Source organism: Rhinichthys klamathensis, unplaced genomic scaffold, assembly GCF_029890125.1.
Source record: "Rhinichthys klamathensis goyatoka isolate OS25496 unplaced genomic scaffold, OSU_Roscu_1.1 h1tg000014l_1, whole genome shotgun sequence".
NCBI lineage: Eukaryota > Metazoa > Chordata > Actinopteri > Cypriniformes > Leuciscidae > Rhinichthys > Rhinichthys klamathensis.
The window spans coordinates 3,019,352-3,039,268 of NW_026606566.1; the positions used below are offsets into that span (position 1 = coordinate 3,019,352).

The 19,917-nt window shown below is 35.8% G+C and overlaps 1 protein-coding gene across 1 annotated transcript; it reads left to right on the forward strand.

Annotated features, from left to right (window-relative positions):
* Positions 1 to 114: 114 nt before the first annotated feature.
* On the forward strand, positions 115 to 13,203 carry LOC130104592 (thymus-specific serine protease). The gene is made up of 12 exons (XM_056271223.1): positions 115 to 176; positions 1,973 to 2,118; positions 2,577 to 2,676; positions 5,376 to 5,505; positions 5,591 to 5,714; positions 6,638 to 6,715; positions 7,803 to 7,850; positions 7,920 to 8,195; positions 9,318 to 9,450; positions 11,597 to 11,776; positions 11,933 to 12,084; positions 12,911 to 13,203. The coding sequence occupies exons 1-12, from the start codon at positions 119 to 121 to the stop codon at positions 12,959 to 12,961; spliced, it is 1,476 nt and encodes a 491-aa protein (XP_056127198.1). The 5' UTR covers positions 115 to 118; the 3' UTR covers positions 12,962 to 13,203.
* Positions 13,204 to 19,917: the final 6,714 nt, after the last annotated feature.

Below are 19,917 nucleotides of genomic sequence, written 5' to 3' on the forward strand. Positions count from 1 at the left end.
ACTGTACACACTGGGAACCCTATCGCATTACTGACTCCCCAGCCGGGTATAAGAGTATAAAACACTGGAGACCATCACAACTGAACCAGAGGGTCCTGTGATCCTGACATCCGGTGCAATGATGTCTGTGCTGAGATGGCTTACTGTGATTCTGCTAGGCCACCTGGTTTACTCCGGTAAGACTTAAACTTCTCCACTGTTTAACACAATTGAGAATAATGAAGTTGTAAAAGTAATATGTCTATAATAGCCAGGTTACAAGTTTGAGTTATTTCAGTGGGTGAATGCCAGAATGATCTGTTTCTCTTATTCTTGATAATAACACAAGATGCAAGAGTATATGTCATTGTCTGGACATTATTAGCCACCTGACTTGCTATTGATATAATAAAGAAAATAGTGTTTTTATTTATTCACGGTGTTTACTTTTGCAATGTTTGTCTTGTTTGGTATGGAAAACTATATACATTTTTTTCATCTGAATATCATCATCATTACAGTGGGTTATATGGAATTTTGCTTTGTATTGAAATTCAAATATCATGCTTTTACTTCTAAAGTGGTTTATGCATTTTAAAGCGTGTATGATTTGTCTGTCACTTACTTATCAACCCGTTATGCTCTGACATTATGTCAGGAAGATGGGAAATGTCAAAGGGAATGGGGTCACATGATTTAAGTTTATCTATATATATGACAATTAAAGTTAATTGTTTTCTATGTGAATATATTTTAAAATTGTATTTATTCCTGTGATCAAAGCTGAATTTTCATCATCATTACTCAGTGTCACATGATCCTTCAGTAATTATTATAAATAATATGCTAAAAAAACAGAATTTTTCAGAATAGAAAGTTCTATTTTATTTATTTGAAAATATAATCTTTTATAACATTATAAATGTCTTTATCGTAACTTTTGATCAATTTAATGTATCCTTGCTGAATAAAAGTATTGATGGAAAGTATTGGTAAAAAAAACCTAATTGTTACTGACCCAAAACTTTTGAATGGTAGTGTTTAATGAAACAAAAGCTTCTATTTCAGATAAATGCTGTTCTTTTGAACTTTTATTTAACTATTTACAACATTGATAATAATAATAAATGTTTCTTGATCATCAAATCATCATATTAGAGTGATTTCTGAAGGATCTGAAGGAACCCTGAAGACTGGAGTAATGATGATGAAAATTCAGCTTTGATCACAGGAATAAATTACTTTTTAAAATATATTAAAATATAAAACAGTTATTTTAAATTGTAATAATATTTCACAATATTACTGTTTGTGTGTGTGTGTGTGTGTGTGTGTGTGTGTGTGTGTGTGTGTGTGTGTGTGTGTGTGTGTGTGTATTTATAATCAAATAAATGCAGACTTATTAAAAAAATTATTAATACAAATCTTACTGATCCCAAAATTTTTAACAGCAGTGTATATTGGTCTCGTCAAGCTCCAGCTGTGGTGATATTTGCTAGTTGACCTTCAACCCCAAATATGTTTAGAATATATAACAGCACAAAGCATGTTACGAGACCGAAATGTCACTGGGTTATTAATATTCTTTCAATTATTGTGTGTGTGACTTATGTAAATATACACCAAAGCTTCAAAATTACAACATTTGCTAGTGTCATTTGATGGGCTTGAAATAATATTAGTGCTTAAGGGTTGAACAATGATAATTCTCAATGTTTTTCAGGCATATTTCCACACTGATAATGAAAATAAATGTAGCTTGAGCAGCATAGAATGATTTCTGAAAGATGCTGAAAATTCAACTTCGATCACAAATAATAATTTACATTTTAAAATGTATTAAAATAGAAAACAATAATTTAAAATTGTAATAATATTTCACAATATTACTGTTTTTACTGTATTTTTGATCAAGAATAAATGCAGATTTGGTGAGCAGAAGAGACTTCTTTCAAAAACATTAAAAAAACTGTTTGTTATATATTTTTTCTAGGTCAAATTCTATGGCGAATGAAGGCCCACGTGCATAAAATCCAACAGGCCCGAATAAAACACACTTCCACTGCCATTCCCAAAACGGGCACAATCCACCAACCCCTGAACCACTTTGACCAGCAGGATGACAGAACCTTCCCACAGGTACACATTATAGACCTCACACTCATCCTGCTTTACACGTGATCAGGGGAACACTTTATAATAAGTATACTGTATAGCCTAATAAAGTACTTCAATCATTTGTAAGTATTAGTTTATAGTTAATTAATAGTTTTTACTGTATATTGTAGTATCTACATTGCTAATATATTAATAGGCTACATAAAAACAGTGAGCTCTTCATTCATAGTCATTAACACAATTATTATTGTTTAATTAGCTCATGTGTAAAGAGTAAGATAATGCTTTAACAGCTTATTTGATTTGTAAATACATTATTATTGTATACTTATTATAAAGTGTTAATTCCTGTATTCAAAATAATGTGAAAATAAATAAATAATGATTTAAGTATTATAAAATGTTGTTTTAATTAATTTGGCCTATAATCATGTCAATTATTTTGTTATCATTAATTGATTAATATTTGTTCTGCACAGAAATTCTTTGTGAACGACGTTTATTGGCAGCGTTCAGATGGACCAGTCTTTCTCTACATAGGAGGAGAGGGACCCCTCTCCAAATTCAGTGTATTGTACGGTTAGGACCCCTTTTTTTATTTAAAGAAGTCATTCTGCTTCTTTCAACCTGATCTCCTGAGAAAAACGTGATTTTTAGCCAAAATACCCGTCACTTCCTCCTCCATCTCGCTCCTGCTTCTGGTCAAATATCCACTGGGTGGCGCTAAATGTTGCATGTTCAAAACTAGTTCAACTCTAGGAAAAAGCATCATGCTGTCATTTACTAAACAACATATTTTTATAACTTTTGGGAGGGCTCTTAATATCATTTTCCTTAGTCTTACAATATAGACTCATCCGTCACATGGCATAACTGGTTGCCTCAAAACATGCATTCACATTTATCCAGAGCTATGGCTTGCAAATAAAGAAGAACATCACAAAGAATAAAAAAAAAGAAGATATTTCCAGAACTGAGTTCATGAAGCAAAGGTTGTGCGTCTATGGTAAAATGGTAAATGGACTGCATTTATATAGCGCTTTCACAGACCCAATGGCCTCCACTCATTCATACACCGACGGCAGTGTCAGCCATGCAAGGCTCCATCCAGCTCGTCGGGAGAAGCTAAGGTTAGGTGTCTTGCTCATGGTCAGGTGGAACCGGGGATTGGACCAGTCGGAGAACGGGGACACTTTAGTGGTAACACTTTAGAAAACTGTGCCTTCATTAATGAATAACTACACAGGAACAAATGAGTTACACACTATTAACACTCCAGTAACTACTATTAACTAACAAGAAACTCTGATTAACAAATTAGTGAGTGATACACTCAGTCTATGTGGAAGTTCACTATTAGCTATTCAGTAACTACTATTTTTTACAGGTTTTACAGGTTCATAATTAACATGAATAATGCATAATTTATAATAAAAGGTAAGGGTAACCCGCTAGTAACGACTCAAGTGTTACTACATCCTTCTAAAGAAGCTGCTTATTATTTGGATCAGTTTTCTTAAGTGAAAACATGATAACTAATATTGACTTAAGTCATAACTTTTGAGATTTTTGTGAGATTTTGGATAGTAATTCCTTCCGATGGATTTGGTAACACTTGAGTCATTACTAGTGTGTTCTCATGATCTCCACTTTAGATGTGATAACACTTGAGTCATTACTATCCAAAATCTCACAAAAACCTCAAAAGTTTACATTGACTTCAGTCAATATCATGTTTTTCACTTTAGAAAACTGATCCAAATAATTAGCAGTTCCTTTAGAAGGATGTTGTAACACTTGAGTTACTTATGCATTAGTGTTACCATTACCTCATATTATACATTATGCATTATTAATATTAATTATGAACCTGTAGTTTTTAGTAGTCTTCAGTGAGGTATGAAAATAGTAGTTACTGAACAGCTAATAGTGAACTACCACATTCGACTGAGCGCTGTTACTTACTAATTCGTTAATCAGAGTTTCTTGTTAGTTAATAGTAGTTACTGAGTGTTAATAGTGTGTTACTCACTTGTTCCTGTGTAGTTATTCATTAATGAAGGAACAGTATTCTAAAGTTGAAGTCAAGTTAAAGTTAAGGTTAAAGTTGAAGTTAAGTTTAAGTTAAAGTTTAAGTTAAGTTGAAGTTAAGTTAAAGTTAAGGTTAAAGTTGAAGTTATGTTAAAGTTGAAGTTATGTTAAAGTTGAAGTTAAAGTTGAAGTCAAGTTAAAGTTAAGGTTAAAGTTGAAGTTAAGTTAAGGTTAAAGTTATGTTAAAGTTGAAGTCAAGTTAAAGTTAAGGGTAAAGTTGAAGTTAAGGTAAAGTTGAAGTTAAGTTAAGGTTAAAGTTGAAGTTAAGTTAAAGTTAAGGTTAAAGTTGAAGTTATGTTAAAGTTGAAGTTAAGTTAAAGTTGAAGTTGAAGTCAAGTTAAAGTTAAGGTTAAGGTTAAAGTTAAAGTTGAAGTTAAGTTAAAGTTGAAGTTAAGTTAAAGTTGAAGTTAGGTTAAAGTTAATGTTAAAGTTGAAGTTAAGTTAAAGTTAAAGTTGCAGTTAAGTTGAAGTTGAAGTTAAGGTTAAAGTTGAAGTTTAAGTTAAGGTTAAAGTTGAAGTTTAAGTTAAGGTTAAAGTTGAAGTTAAGTTAAAGTTGAAGTTAGGTTAAAGTTAAGGTTAAAGTTAAAGTTGAAGTTAAGTTAAAGTTGAAGTTAAGTTAAAGTTGAAGTTAAGTTAAAGTTGAAGTTAAGGTTAAAGTTGAAGTTAAGTTAAAGTTGAAGTTGAAGTTAAGTTAAGGTTAAAGTTGAAGTTAAAGTTGAAGTCAAGTTAAAGTTAAGGTTAAAGTTGAAGTTAAGTTAAAGTTGAAGTTAAGTTAAAGTTGAAGTTAGGTTAAAGTTAATGTTAAAGTTGAAGTTAAGTTAAAGTTAAAGTTGCAGTTAAGTTGAATTTGAAGTTAAGGTTAAAGTTGAAGTTTAAGTTAAGGTTAAAGTTGAAGTTTAAGTTAAGGTTAAAGTTGAAGTTAAGTTAAAGTTGAAGTTAGGTTAAAGTTAAGGTTAAAGTTAAAGTTGAAGTTAAGTTAAAGTTGAAGTTAAGTTAAAGTTGAAGTTAAGTTAAAGTTGAAGTTAAAGTTGAAGTTAAGTTGAAGTTAAGTTAAAGTTGAAGTTAAGTTAAAGTTGAAGTGAAGTTGAAGTTAAGTTAAGTTAAAGTTAAAGTTGAAGTTAAGTTAAAGTTAAATTCGAATTGATTCTCTAGTTTTGCGAAGTCTACCACAGGCATGTGATCTGCAGGGCACCATGTGCTGATGGCGGAGAGGCACGCGGCGCTGCTGGTGTCGCTGGAGCACCGCTTCTACGGGCAGAGCATCAGCCCTGATGGACTCGAGACTGAGACCCTGAGACACCTCTCCAGCCAGCAGGCGTAATGATGACGAGCTTTCACACATCGCAATGGTGATCGCAGTGACAGTAATGATGCATGTTGTTTCCTCTCCTCCCGGTCTCAGTTTGTCCGACTTGGCTGCGTTCCGGCACTACATCAGCCAGCGCTTCGGCCTCTCGCACGCCAACGCCTGGATCAGCTTCGGAGGCTCCTATGCTGGAGCTCTCTCGGCCTGGCTGAGAGGAAAGGTTTGTTCCCAAACAATTCTCTAAAAGTGTTGTTCCCGTGTTTTTAACTACTAATGCATGCACTTATTGTGTCCATACACTTGTGCTGCTGGGATACGGGTGAGGTTCGGCACAGGTTTGGGGGGTTAGGGTGTAAGGGAGGGGTCAACGGTATAGGGGTGTCACAATATATCGTAATAATAAAATGGATCAATATGTATCGTGGATAGTGACTATATGTATTGTGTATTATTCACCCAAAATAAAAATTCAAGTTTTCAGAGTTTTAGCGTCATTACTACATTAAACTGCTATATATAATGTTGAATATAATGTATCAACAATGGGGGAATAATGCCAAATGTCTGATGTTACCAGTAAAAAGTGGCCGACATTATTTTAAATATATCTATAGTCAGTGAAAGAGTGCAAGCATATTCTTCTAAAATAATTCTCTATTTTCAGCTTCAGAATTATGAATATTGTTATTCTGGTGTCTCTATTGTCCTGTGCTTTGGGTTTCCAGCACCAAGTCCAATCCTATTCATTTACACACACAATGTAATACAAATGTATTGTATTGTGTGTATTTATTTATACAAATTGATTATACACAGTACACACAAATATATTATGTAAACACAAACTTTTATTTTGGATGCGATTAATCACAATTAATCGTTGCCCAGCACTAATTATAATAATTAGTAATAATAATTAGTAAATGTTGAAATTAACATGAACTATGATGAATAAATTAACTTTAGTAGGCTAGTATATTTCATTGTTCATGTTGAGGAATGTATTAACTATTAACAAATGGAAGCTTATTGTACCAAAAGTGAATTCTGTCATCATTTGCTTTACTTTGTACAGAAATGTACAAAAATGCCTATGCTGCTCTTTTCCATTCAGTGAAACTGCAGAATGTGTTTTTGCTCTAGTTTCCTCATCTTATCTATGGAGCAGTGGCGTCCTCCGCCCCCGTTCAGGCTCAACTGGACTTCAGCTCTTACAATAGGGTGAGCGTTTCATTCTTGTCAAGTACCTATCGTTGTTATTCATGTTATTGTTGTTTTCGGTCTGTACAATTGTCCTGTAAAATAAAAAATTAACATTTGATAATTATAGGCCTAATAATTATTTTATTTTACATGTCAAGTCACAAATTCTTCACTTTCAAACGTTCAAATCTTCAAGCATTTATTTTGGCAGGATACTGGTGGAACTCTATACACTTCTATCGACAGAAATGTTGGAAATCGTGTGATTAAAGGAACCTAATATGCATTGTTTTCCCCAATTCTATGGTGCACTTCGGTCACTTGACCAAAAAAATGAAGGTTTGAAAATTTTAGAAAATCGTAGCATCTTCAGAATGGTACGAAAACTTGGTGACTTTTATGGCACACACACACACAAATGAACTGGTAGCTGTAACAATATGGAAAAATTAAGCCAGAAGACTCAAATAAGAGGTTGAAAACATTTCTATTACATTTTGATGTTATGTTAAGCAAAATGCTTTCTCTGTGTTCAGGTAATGACTGTTGACTCTAATGACTCGTGAAATGTTTCTTTGATGAGTCAGTTTTTGCGTTATTATAAGTAACATCAATGCAAAAACGGACTCATCAAATAAAAATTTCAAACAAAAAGATATCTAAACCTTCGAAAAAAATAGACTTTGAGATTGTCTAAACATATTTTCAAATCCTCAACCTAATAAAAGTAAGTAATTATGTTTAAAAACAACTAGAGAATTTACAAGCCTCTTTAAATAGAGTTATACAGGCATCTAGTGGTTACAACATGACATCAAATGTGTGTTTTTTTTCTTTTTTTACTGCTACCGATGACACTAATCTGTCTTCAAATTTGGATTTTAAATACTGCTTTAACTGAATAATAATAATAATAAAAATATTAGAAAAAAACCCCGATAACTTTCAATCAGAACTCAAGTGTGACTCCCAAATTAGGAGCCTGAGAGGGTTAAACTCGCCGCATAGGAGATTCCCAACACCAATTTGGGAAACTCTTTTCGGAAAACTTTTAGTTATTATTGCATAACTTGTGTGTTTTGGCATTGAAACCTTTATTTTGCAGGTGGTTGCTTCTAGTCTTATGAATGAGGCAGTGGGTGGCTCTGAAAAGGTAAGAGCACATTTAGGGTTGCTATGAATTTCTCTGTGTCTATCTGAGAGTGTGTGTGTGCTCGCTCAGTGTGTAGCCGAAGTGAAGGGAGTGTTTGCAGCGGTAGAGGCGGCTCTGCTCATGGGGAATGAGACCCTGGTGGGGAAAGACTTCGGCTGTTGTGAGACCCCTCTGAAAGTGGAGGACAAAACGGAGCTGTTGCGGAGTTTGGCTGATATCTTCATGGGAACCGTCCAATACAACGAGGAGGGGGTCGCATTCAGCATCGCTGAGCTGTGTGACATCATGGCCAATAAGAGTGAGCAGAAGGAGGAGGCGTACGACCGTCTGGTCAAAATAGTGGCGGTAACATTTCTTCATCTCTTTTTATGGCTTCCTAAAAATTTGGTTCACATAAAAAGTGGAATTGTGTGTAGCTTTAATAAAGAAATCAAATAAATTAAATTTAAGTGTAGATGTATTTTAAAGTTGTGTGGTAGAACAGTATTCATCACCACAGATAAGATAAGTCAATTTTGTTTCAGTTTCATAACATTATTGCTGTGTTGCGTAGGTTAGAAATTAGAAATGTACATACTATACAATTCATTTGTTATATATACTGGTATATAACTGGTCAAAAGTTTGGAATAATTAAGATTTTTTTTAATGTTTTTTAGTCTCTGATGCTTACCAAGACTTACAGTAAAAAATACAGTAAACACAGTTTATATATACTGTATTTTAAAATGTAATTTATTCCTGTGATCAAAGCTGTATTTTCATCATCATTACTCCAGTCTTCAGTGTCACATGATCCTTCAGAAATAACTCTAATATGATGATTTGATGATCAATTATTATTGATGCTCAATTATTATTAATTGTTCTTATTACCATCAATGTTACACTTTGCTGCTTATTTTTTGTGTGTGCGTGTGGAAACTATTACATTTTTAGGATTCTTTTAAATTGTAAATACTAATATTTCACAATATTACTGCTTCACTGTATTTTTCATAAAATATTTGCAGCCTTGTAGCATGTAAGGGACTTCTTTCAAAAGCAAAATCTTATTATTCCAAAGTTTACACACACACACATACACACACACACACACACACACACACACACACACACACACACACACACACACACACACACACACACACACACACACACACACACACACACATTCTTTATAGGCTGTAAACAGTGTATTCACTAGCAGAAGGCTATTAATATTCTAATTTTGCACAGATGTTGTGCAACTAAAATGAAAAACACAATATCATTTCTAACCAGTTGAGGGCATCACTGACTGAAAAATGTTGCCAATTCTCTTTTACATTTGAAACAAAAGTCTACACACAATGTACAGTTTCCTCTTACTATAAAATACATTTTGCTAAATGAAAATTGAAATGATAACATCATCACTGATTATGTGGATAAAGCTTAATGAACGTATTTGTGCCATATCTTCAGATGTACCGTGCCAGAGAGAATGTCCCGTGTCTTGATGTCTCTCACGAGAAGCTTGTGCTTGAACTCAGTAACACTAAAGCTTCGTCCGGTTACAGACAGTGGTTCTACCAGACCTGCACTGAGTTCGGCTTCTGTGAGTATTACATCAACTCTACTCTTTTTGATCATTCTCTGACTTCTGGTTCTCAATCAAACATTCACCCACAAACATCTAGTGTATTAAAAGTATCCGAAAGGCATTGCATTAGATAACAAAAAATCTGTTATCTAATGCACGTGGCATCTGCAAACAAACTTTTTCTCCGAGCTAACTTCATCTTTCTATCCATTTTGCTGGGACTTTTAACAAACTGGTGTCAAGGCGATTTTTATATAGCTTATGCATGTTTAGCAATTTTTATTAAGCATGAAGGCAGTTCCCTCAAGTTCACACAGGTGGAGTAACAATTGGTGTAGTTCATCATATTGCCTATTTGGTCTTTATCTTGAACACTATATCTATTTTTGTATCATTTAGATCCTTACAAACATTTTTGTAAAATTATTTGCTTGAATATCGTGTTGGCGCTATCTTTAAAATAATTGCCATTTGGTTTGATAAACATTTTATCCAGTGGAATGACGTTTATGACATTTTTGAGCGCTGGCAAATATTTTCAAGGTCAGTGTTTTGACGAGAGGAGAACGGGTCCACCGACTGAGCCTGGTCTCCGTTTCTGTCACCCACACAGTACAATCCAACAGTTGTTCTAACTAACACTTTTTAGTTAGCTTTACATAATGTCTTAACTTAATTGTACAAATCTAGTGATCTGTACTATTCACATACTGTACTGTTCCTTGTTTACTCTGAAAACCCAAGTTAAGATTAATTGATTTTTTTTAGTGCCATTTTGTCAAGCAAAAAAGGGTTGGCTGGGAAATAACTTTCACTCATGTCCTCTGCTTCTGCAGTTATCTTCCTCTAGTTGCATTCACTGATTTATCAGTCATCTTGAATGTTAAATTGTCAAAACAACTGAAAAATCTGAGAGAACATCACATAAAGCTGACGACATAAATTTATGTTGATTTTCCTAGCATGTTTTTGTTTGAACTCACCATTATGGTGATCAGTGTCCCATTTGGTTGGGTGCTTGGGACTACATTTATATTATTGTAATTCTCTTCCTATCAATGCAACAATAAATCACAGTTATTTGATTTCAAAGGAAGGGAAACGTGGTAAATAGGTTGCTTTTAAAAGGTGACCTAACTTCTGACTAAATCTTTAACTAGTCTATTTTTCATGTTGAAAAATTATGTTTTAAAATTGTATTGCACCCAGTGTCATAATTTTTTAATTGGGTTGATATAATCCCTCTATATTTGTGATAATATCTTGCAAGTTACCATGCTTGAGTGACACATAGACTTCAAGATGCCAAACAACAATAATTACATTTTATTTATTAATTGTAACAACAATTTTATTTTATTTTTTTGCTGTGCTGCTACTGACACAAGACAGCAAATAAAATTGGCAAATAAAAATAATTGCATAATTTGTTCATGCTGCAATGCACTCTGGGAGTCAGTAATTCTGAGTAGTTACACTAAGTCAAGAGTAAATCTAGTCAAGTTCTCTCTGCAGTCCTTTTTTAGTTACTTGAACTATACTAACTAAGTACAACATAATATGCAATAGTGGCAAGAACCTAAACTCCATTACACTGAAACATTACAAAAACAAATTAAAGTGAAATCGGAATAATAATATTATTCCGATTTCACTTTAATTTGTTTTTGTAATGTTTCAGTGTAATGGAGTTTAGGTTCTTGCCACTATTGCCTCTGGCTTGCTTAGTTGGTGATATTTAATATTCAACAATATTATTGACTTGACTGCACGGACTCTATTGGTGGAGAACTGAGTGGATGATGACATCACTGATTTCTAGGTGCTTTATAGCCGAATTGAGCTCATTGATGATCTTCACACATTTATGAGTACTGCATTATCACTAAACTGATTTCAACTGAATAATAAATGTTTACTATTGTGTTTTTAGAGCTGCTTTACCGCAGAATTGAATCCATTTGCATCATTATTGTCCTGTTATCACTGTAAAGCTGCTTTGAAAATCTGTATTGTATAAAGCGCTATATAAATAAAGGTGACTTGACTTGAGTGTATTTAAGGTAATTAAATATTCTTTTACGAGGTTAGTTTTCATCATGTCTATTAAGTGTTTATTTATAATCCAACTTTGCACCTTTTGTGTTGGTTTATGGATCAGATCAGACATGCGAGGACACTCACTGCCTCTTCTCACGCGTGTCAACCCTTCAGTCTCAGACTGAGCTCTGCTCTCGACTCTTCAACATCCCTCAGGACAGTCTGCCGGTCCGCATCGACTCCACCAACCAGTACTATGGAGGGAACCGGCCCCAAACACAAAGAGTGCTCTATGTCAACGGTGAGCATGAGTGCCTTTGATTCTCAGATCCTTTCGCCTTCGAGTTCATGTTCGAGTTCATTCATATGCATGTAATGACAGTGAAGTTGCCTGTTCAGAGTACAGTGACTGAACATTATGTGATGTGATTCATAAAGACCTGTTTTTCTGACCAAGGCAACATTGACCCGTGGACGGAGTTAAGCGTGGTCTGGAACGACACGATGGTGGACGATGACAGAGTCATTCTTATTGACGGCACCGCCCACTGTATGGACATGAACGCTGATAAATCAATGGATAAACCTGCACTGCACCAAGCCAGGAAGGTAACATGTAATGGAATAATGATTCATTTTAGTTTACTTTTACTTAAAAAATAAGGGAGTTGACATACCTTTTTTTCGGTAACACTTTACAATAAGGTTTCATAAGTAGCTACCTGAGTTAACATGAACTAAGAATGAACAATACCTACTTCTAAAGCATTTCTTAATCTTAATCAACATTTACTAATACGTTATTAAAATCAAATGTTGTATTTGTTAACATTAGCACTGTGAACTAACATGAACAGTTGGATTTTTTATAACATTAACAAACATTAATAGATAATGTAACAAATGCATTGCTCATTGTTAGTTCATGATAGTTAATACATTAACTAATGAACCTTATTGTAAAGTGTACCCTTTTTTCTATAGGGATGCACTGATATGAAAATTTTGTCAGAAAAAAAAAATATTTATATTCGAAAGCCGATAACCGATACATTGGCCGATAAATCTAAATCCAGATTTTATATAATTTTTGAGAGCCTGATTACAAAAACAAAAGTCTCATCATGTCCCAAATCACACAATTATAATGATGTTTTCATTATAATATTATTCCCCCGATATGAGACTTGCATGTTGCACTGAACTGTATTTTCCTTTTCAAAGTGATTCCAATCATATTTCAAGCATTCAAAAGCATCATGGCGAACAGTGTTCATCTAAAGTGTCTCAGCTGAAGGAAATAACACATTATTCATCGGCTTTTATATATTTCTTATCGGGCCAATAACGATAACAATAAAAATGAACATATATCGGCCGATACCGATATATTGTATTTTTTCTCATACAGTTTTCCATGTTGTTATCCCCATAGGAGATTGAAAGACGTGTGGCCATGTGGCTCAAAAGCGCACATATGGTCTGATCAGCACGACTTTTTTATGATCACATGATGACCGAAGCGTGCCAACTGGGTTTCTTTTTATCTTTTAATTGAAAAAGAGAGATCTGAGTGCTTGAAATCTTGAAATCTGCTCTACATTAGACTTCTTAACCTTCAATAGGAGTCGAAAAACTGGTTGAGTTTACCAAAAATGTCTAAATTATTGCCATGTATGTAATAGTATTCAAATATGTACACACACATGATTGCAGTCCAGTCTTAAATGGTGTACATTTTTTATTGCATGATTAATACTACTCGAGCTGAATTCAGAATTCTAAACAAGCATACTAATATTACGATCCCACTTTATATCATCGATGATCTTTAACTACTATGCACTTACATTATAAAACTAAGCATTTGATATGTACTTATCATTACAAACATGTTCTGCAAAAGTCTTGCCAGATTCGCATTTGCTCTTGTTAGGAGTACATTTTGGGTTGGGGTTTGGTAAATAAGTATGTAATTTCGTGCAAATACTTTAATTAAATAGCATTTTATTAGAATATAACTTTTTTTTTTTGTAAGTACATGTAGTTAGACACCTAAGGTAATATAAAGTGGGTTCATTGTTACTATCTGACAGAAATAGAAAGAGTATTGCTAGTGTGCTGCTCCAAATTCAGTTTCAGTCTTTTTTTAAACTTTTGCTTTTGCGAGACACTTTATATAATGATTGTCAGTACAGAATGCAACACCACACTTGTCCAGCAACACAGAAAACACGTCCTGCACCTTTAATCAATGACTCTGTGGAGATGCATATAATACCATGCTATTCTTACTCTTCCTGTACTGCAATGCACAGTGTGCAGATTTTCTATATTTATAACAATATATATATAACAAGATAATAAAAGTATATAACATAAATGAGAGATACACTGTGTGAAAATATCAATATGCTTATGCTTTACCTTTTTCGGTAAACTAATGTAGTTAACTTCTAACTAATGCTCTGTATACAGTGATTAATAAGACCTCTAATGATAATAAAATGTGTTATGGAGAATTTATTTGTGTTTGTGCTCTTGCTACAATGCAGATGTGGTATATTTCACACCTTGTTTATTCCACGGGTAGAAATGATCGTGTTGTTCTGATGCTTTCCCAAAATCTCAAATTTGCGTGCTCATAACTCATGGGATTTCCATAAACCCTACAATGGGCAATTTCCATTCACGATAATATCTGTGAAAAGCCACCAGCTTGTTTTAGACAATAGAAAGAGCTGTTGGTATTACATACTCCCCCTCCTATTAACAATCGCTACTATAGCCAGACAAATGTGATGAGCGAGAGAGAGAATTTATTGTATAAGTAATTGTTTAGTGCTTTAATTTATATAATAGATGAGTCTTGCAAAACTTTCTATACTGTACATTTTTTACAAGTTCAGTTATGCATTTCCAGGATCAAGAAAAATATGTTGAGATGCATGATGTTAAGAACAAGAAAATTATCCTGGTATTCTCATGTACTCCCGTTGCATGATCTGTACATTACAGGAGTAATCAGTCATTTCTATGCAAATAATGTAGAATTAGGGGCTTGTGCAATGATGTCTGAACAACAGCAGAAACACAAAATCAATCATACTCAATCTGTGAATGTATGTGTGTGTAAGGTGAGCAAGAGCCAGTTGTTACAAGGCCATCTGCTTGGCGGCAGTGTGTGTGTGTGTGTGTGTGTGTGTGAGGGGGTGGTTTAGGGGACAGGGGGTGTGTTCAGCTCCTGCTGTTTGGTCCTGCCTCTCGCTGATTGATGATCTCCACTCCCCCAGGGTCGACCAGGTCACGACCTCCTACTACTGACCCCCCCTCCGAGAGAGCTCATTCAGCACACACACACACACACACACACGCACACACACACACTATTCACTCCATTTTGCTGTCTTTCCCCCTTTCCCTTTCAAACAGATCTATGAATATATATATACACTTGCCAATATACAGTATATGATTATTCGTCATGTCTTAAATATGACATGTAATAGTAGGATCCTGCTGTCATATGCTCCGCGTCATCTAAAATTGTTTTAAACAAATATTTTGTAATTATTTTCAATAATATACATTTATGTTAACTGAGAGTATAAGTGTTTGAAATATTTGTATTTTAAATGTCATGTCAACGGCCCTCAGTTAAGACCACAAGGCTATTTAAGTAAATAAAGAATTAAATAATAAATCTATAAATACATTTCAACCAGTTATTGAATATATAGTCCTTCATGTTATATATGATATATTTCTGTAAATATGTGTACATTTGAAGCAGTGCGTGCTATTTGTCAACGGTCCATATATACACTCACCGGCCACTTTATTAGGTACCCCATGCTAGTAACGGGTTGGACCCCCTTTTGCCTTCAGAACTGCCTCAATTCTTCGTGGCATAGATTCAACAAGGTGCTGGAAGCATTCCTCAGGGAGTTTGGTCCATATTGACATGATGGCATCACACAGTTGCCGCAGATTTGTCGGCTGCACATCCATGATGCGAATCTCCCGTTCCACCACATCCCAAAGATGCTCTATTGGGTTGAGATCTGGTGACTGTGGAGGCCATTTTAGTACAGTGAACTCATTGTCATGTTCAAGAAACCAATTTGAAATGATTAGAGCTTTGTGACATGGTGGAAGTAGCCATCAGAGGATGGGTACATGGTGGCCATAAAGGGATGGACATGGTCAGAAACAATGCTCAGGTAGGCCGTGGCATTTAAACGATGCCCAATTGGCACTAAGGGGCCTAAAGTGTGCCAGGAAAACATCCCCCACACCATTACACCACCACCACCAGCCTGCACAGTGGTAACAAGGCATGATGGTTCCATGTTCTCATTCTGTTTACGCCAAATTCTGACTCTAACATCTGAATGTCTCAACAGAAATCGAGACTCATCAGACCAGGCAACATTTTTCCAGTCTTCAACTGTTCAATTTTGGTGAGCTCTTGCAAATTGTAGCCTCTTTTTCCTATTTGTAGTGGAGATGAGTGGTACCCGGTGGAGTCTTCTGCTGTTGTAGCCCATCCGCCTCAAGGTTGTGCGTGTTGTGGCTTCACAAATGCTTTGCTGCATACCTCGGTTGTAACGAGTGGTTATTTCAGTCACTGTTGCCCTTCTATCAGCTCGAACCAGTCTGGCCATTCTCCTCTGACCTCTGGCATCAACAAGGCATTTCCGCCCACAGAACTGCCGCTCACTGGATGTTTTTTCTTTTTCGGACCATTCTCTGTAAACCCTAGAGATGGTTGTGCGTGAAAATCCCAGTAGATTAGCAGTTTCTGAAATACTCAGACCAGCCCTTCTGGCACCAACAATCATGCCATGTTCAAAGTCACTCAAATCACCTTTCTTCCCCATACTGATGCTCGGTTTGAACTGCAGGAGATTGTCTCGACCATGTCTACATGCCTAAATGCACTGAGTTGCCGCCATGTGATTGGCTGCTTAGAAATTAAGTGTTAACGAGCAGTTGGACAGGTGTACCTAATAAAGTGGCCGGTGAGTGTATTTGCAACTAAATTCCATATTCAAAACATCCATGCACAAATCATGCGCGTGCGTGTGTGTGTGTGTGTGTGTTTTATTTGCATGACTTCAGTGTGTTATACAGGTCCTTTTTCTTTTCTGTGACTTCTGTACATACGTACACATGATTATATGACCGCTTTGCATTACACATATACTATGTGTGGACTATGAGCAAAACACCTGCAACTACACATATATTTTAACCATGCTATATACTGTACATAATATATATCACTATGAATTATTATTTTTTAAATCAGCCTGCAATCAGGCTTTATCTCATCACTGCAACCATATAAGCAGAAGCTAAGAGTGTGTCATAGATCTCTCTCTCTCTCTCTCTCTCTCTCTCTCTCTCTCTCTCTCTCTCTCTCTCTCTCTTTAGCTGTTCCCTTGATCAATGAGCAAGTGCCAGAGCAACAACTATTAATCAGGGCCTATCGGCTATCTGTCTACCACAACAACCAATCACAGCGGCCCGACAGCTACTCCATAACAAATGGAGCGGGGGTGGGTGGGGGTGGGGGGGATACTTTATCTGATCTTAGCCAGGTCACAGCACAACGACACTTACAGATGACTACAGATGCTGATTGAAAACACACATGCGGTCTAAAACAAAAGCACACAGGCCCGTGTAAACAGGGATGCCATGCTGCATTGTGGGTCAGACGTGTCCCGCGTCAAGAACAGATCTGTGTCTGAAATAAAGTCCTGGGGAAAGATTTGAATTACCTTACTTTTTTTGCATTAGAGAAAGAAAATTAATTTTGGCTTCCCTTAAAGTTTAATAGGTTTATTAAAGGTCCCGTATTATGCCCCTTTTCACAAGATGTAAAATAAGTCTCTGATATCCCCAGAATGTGTATGTGAAGTTTCAGCTCAAAATACCCAACAGATCATTTTTTACAGCATGTTTAAATTGTCATTTTTTGGGGCTCAGAAAAACGCGCTGTTTTAGTGTGTGCCCTTTAAATGCAAATAAGCTGCTGCTGCCGGCACAGGGGGCGGATTTATAACGTATAATGTATTTGTCATCTGCTTGTATGTATCCATTATTTATTAATAGCCTACAAGTCTGCTGTTTCGGACCAGGTCCGAATGATGATCAAACATATACTGATGAGTTTAATAAAGTTTATTGTACATCACACAAAAGATGAAGCGTCAGTTTTACTTCAGAAAATCACCGTAAGAGCTGAGTAAACACAGTAAGTTATAAGAAGTGCGCAAGTTGAGGGAGTTGAGGGAGCATTCCTGTGGGCGGACGTTAGTCAAAAAACTGTTCTACTGACGTCATTAAAGAAGGAAGTAGAGGGATGTAGTCCAAACGGGCCGTTCGATGTAGGCGACTTCTGTTAAAGGGGTCATATAATGGTACATGCACTTTTACAAGTTGATTGTACTGAAATGTGTGTTGGCAGTGCCTGTACACAACCATCATATAATGATAAAAATCCATCCAGTGGTTTTGTTTTAATCTCCTTATATGTTTTCCCCTGCCTCAAATCGAGCCGTTCGACCGTGTGACGTCACACGCTCGGAAGCCCCTCCCACGATTGTTGATTGACAGCAGCATTTCAACACAGACCCGCCCTCGCTCGTGAGCCAGCTGTCAATCATAGTCCACGCGGACCGGCCATTGTTGATATGCTGGAGCACTGTCTATGAGCAGAATGGCGTCTAAGCGATTGTGGTGTTCTGTTCTTGGGTGTAATAACGAACACAGCAGTCATTTTAATGTTCCTAAATCCGAACCGCTGAAGACGCAGTGGCTGAGTTTGTTTTCGAAGGGAATATTCCCCACGAGCAACGTCAATGCGTTCATGTTTGCGCGAATCATTTCACACCAGACTGCTTTATAAACGAGGGTCAGTATAAAGCTGGTTTTGCTAAGAAGCTGCTCATGAAAAAAGGATCGGTACCAGATATTCGTGTTCCTGCTGAACCTCCAGAACAACTGAAGTGAGTGTAACGTTTTATTAAACTTTATATTAATATTTATATTAATCTTTGCAAATCACTAGCTGCACACTTCACAATGAATGCGTCTAAGGTTTACACTTAGGGTACATTACGGCATGTTTTCTATGTATGATGTTCTCAATATAATTCATAATCTCACGTTTATACTGAACAACGCGTTATGGTTATTGTGTTATTGTGTTACAAATGGTGTACACACAGAACAGAGAGGCGGGGTGAGCAAAGCTCATTATCATTTAAAGTCATATGCACTGAAACGGCGTGCTGAAAACAGAGCTGTTTTTGACCAGGTAAAATAACTGTTTTCTTACAATACTAATGAGAATTTTTAATTAAAGTATATTAATTTAGACCCTTAAGAATCATACTAGCTTGTACAAAAATGGCATTATATGACCCCAAATAAAATATCTCGCTTGGCATTGAACTTAGAGTATAAATAATATCTGTAAAATTATAAAGCTCAAACAACAACATTACACACTAACTAAAGTTTGAAACATGGGATCACGAAGAACGGGACTTTTAAGCATAGGGTTGGATAGAGGCATGCGGCCCGGTTGATCGTCGACTACAACCCAAAAAGTCTGTTAGACGAGATATAAGTCAGAGCCGGCTGAGAGGACTGCACGTTTGGTGGATGCAGCTTGAAATGTGAAGCTGCTTTGAAACAATCTGTTGTATAAAGTGCTGACTTGACATGAAAGCTCTGAGAGGAGTTAGTCAGAAATATTGATCTCGGGTTAAGGAAATAGTAGGGTAAGTCCAATAACAGTACGCCGGCTTTGTCAACAGCACGTCTTAAAATTAAAGTTTACTCAGTGAATTTCCCCCTACTCGACTGCCTTCAGTCAGTGTATTATATCACTTTGGAGTTCACCTCTGGTTTGGCCCATTATTTTAACCTGTTTTCAGGTCGGCATGATCATCAGAAACTATAATACTATAAAAAAAAAAACTTTTTCTGTCGCATGAGTCGACGCTAAACGGCATCTGTCTCTATCTTACGCAATTCAATGTCGTATCTCGCCAGCACTGATGACATCCACGTTGTTCTTGGACGTCCTCTTTTTGTGGGACCTTCTACTCTTCTGTGCAATGCGATGTTAGCAATCCTGTTTTTATCCATGCGATGTACATGACCAAGCCACTGGTGTTGTCGTTCATGTACTTCTCGCACAATCGTTTCTATCCGATAAAAAAACTATAAAAACTAGAATACTGCACACCATTCGATAAAAGTATTTGCACATCAGAGCCTTTGTTATTAAAGGATGAGTTCACTCCAGAATTAAAATTTCCTGATCATTTACTCACCCCCCTCACGTCATCCAAGATGTTCATGATTTTCTTTCTCCAGTCGAAAAGAAATGAAGGTTTTTGAGGAAAACATGCCAGGATT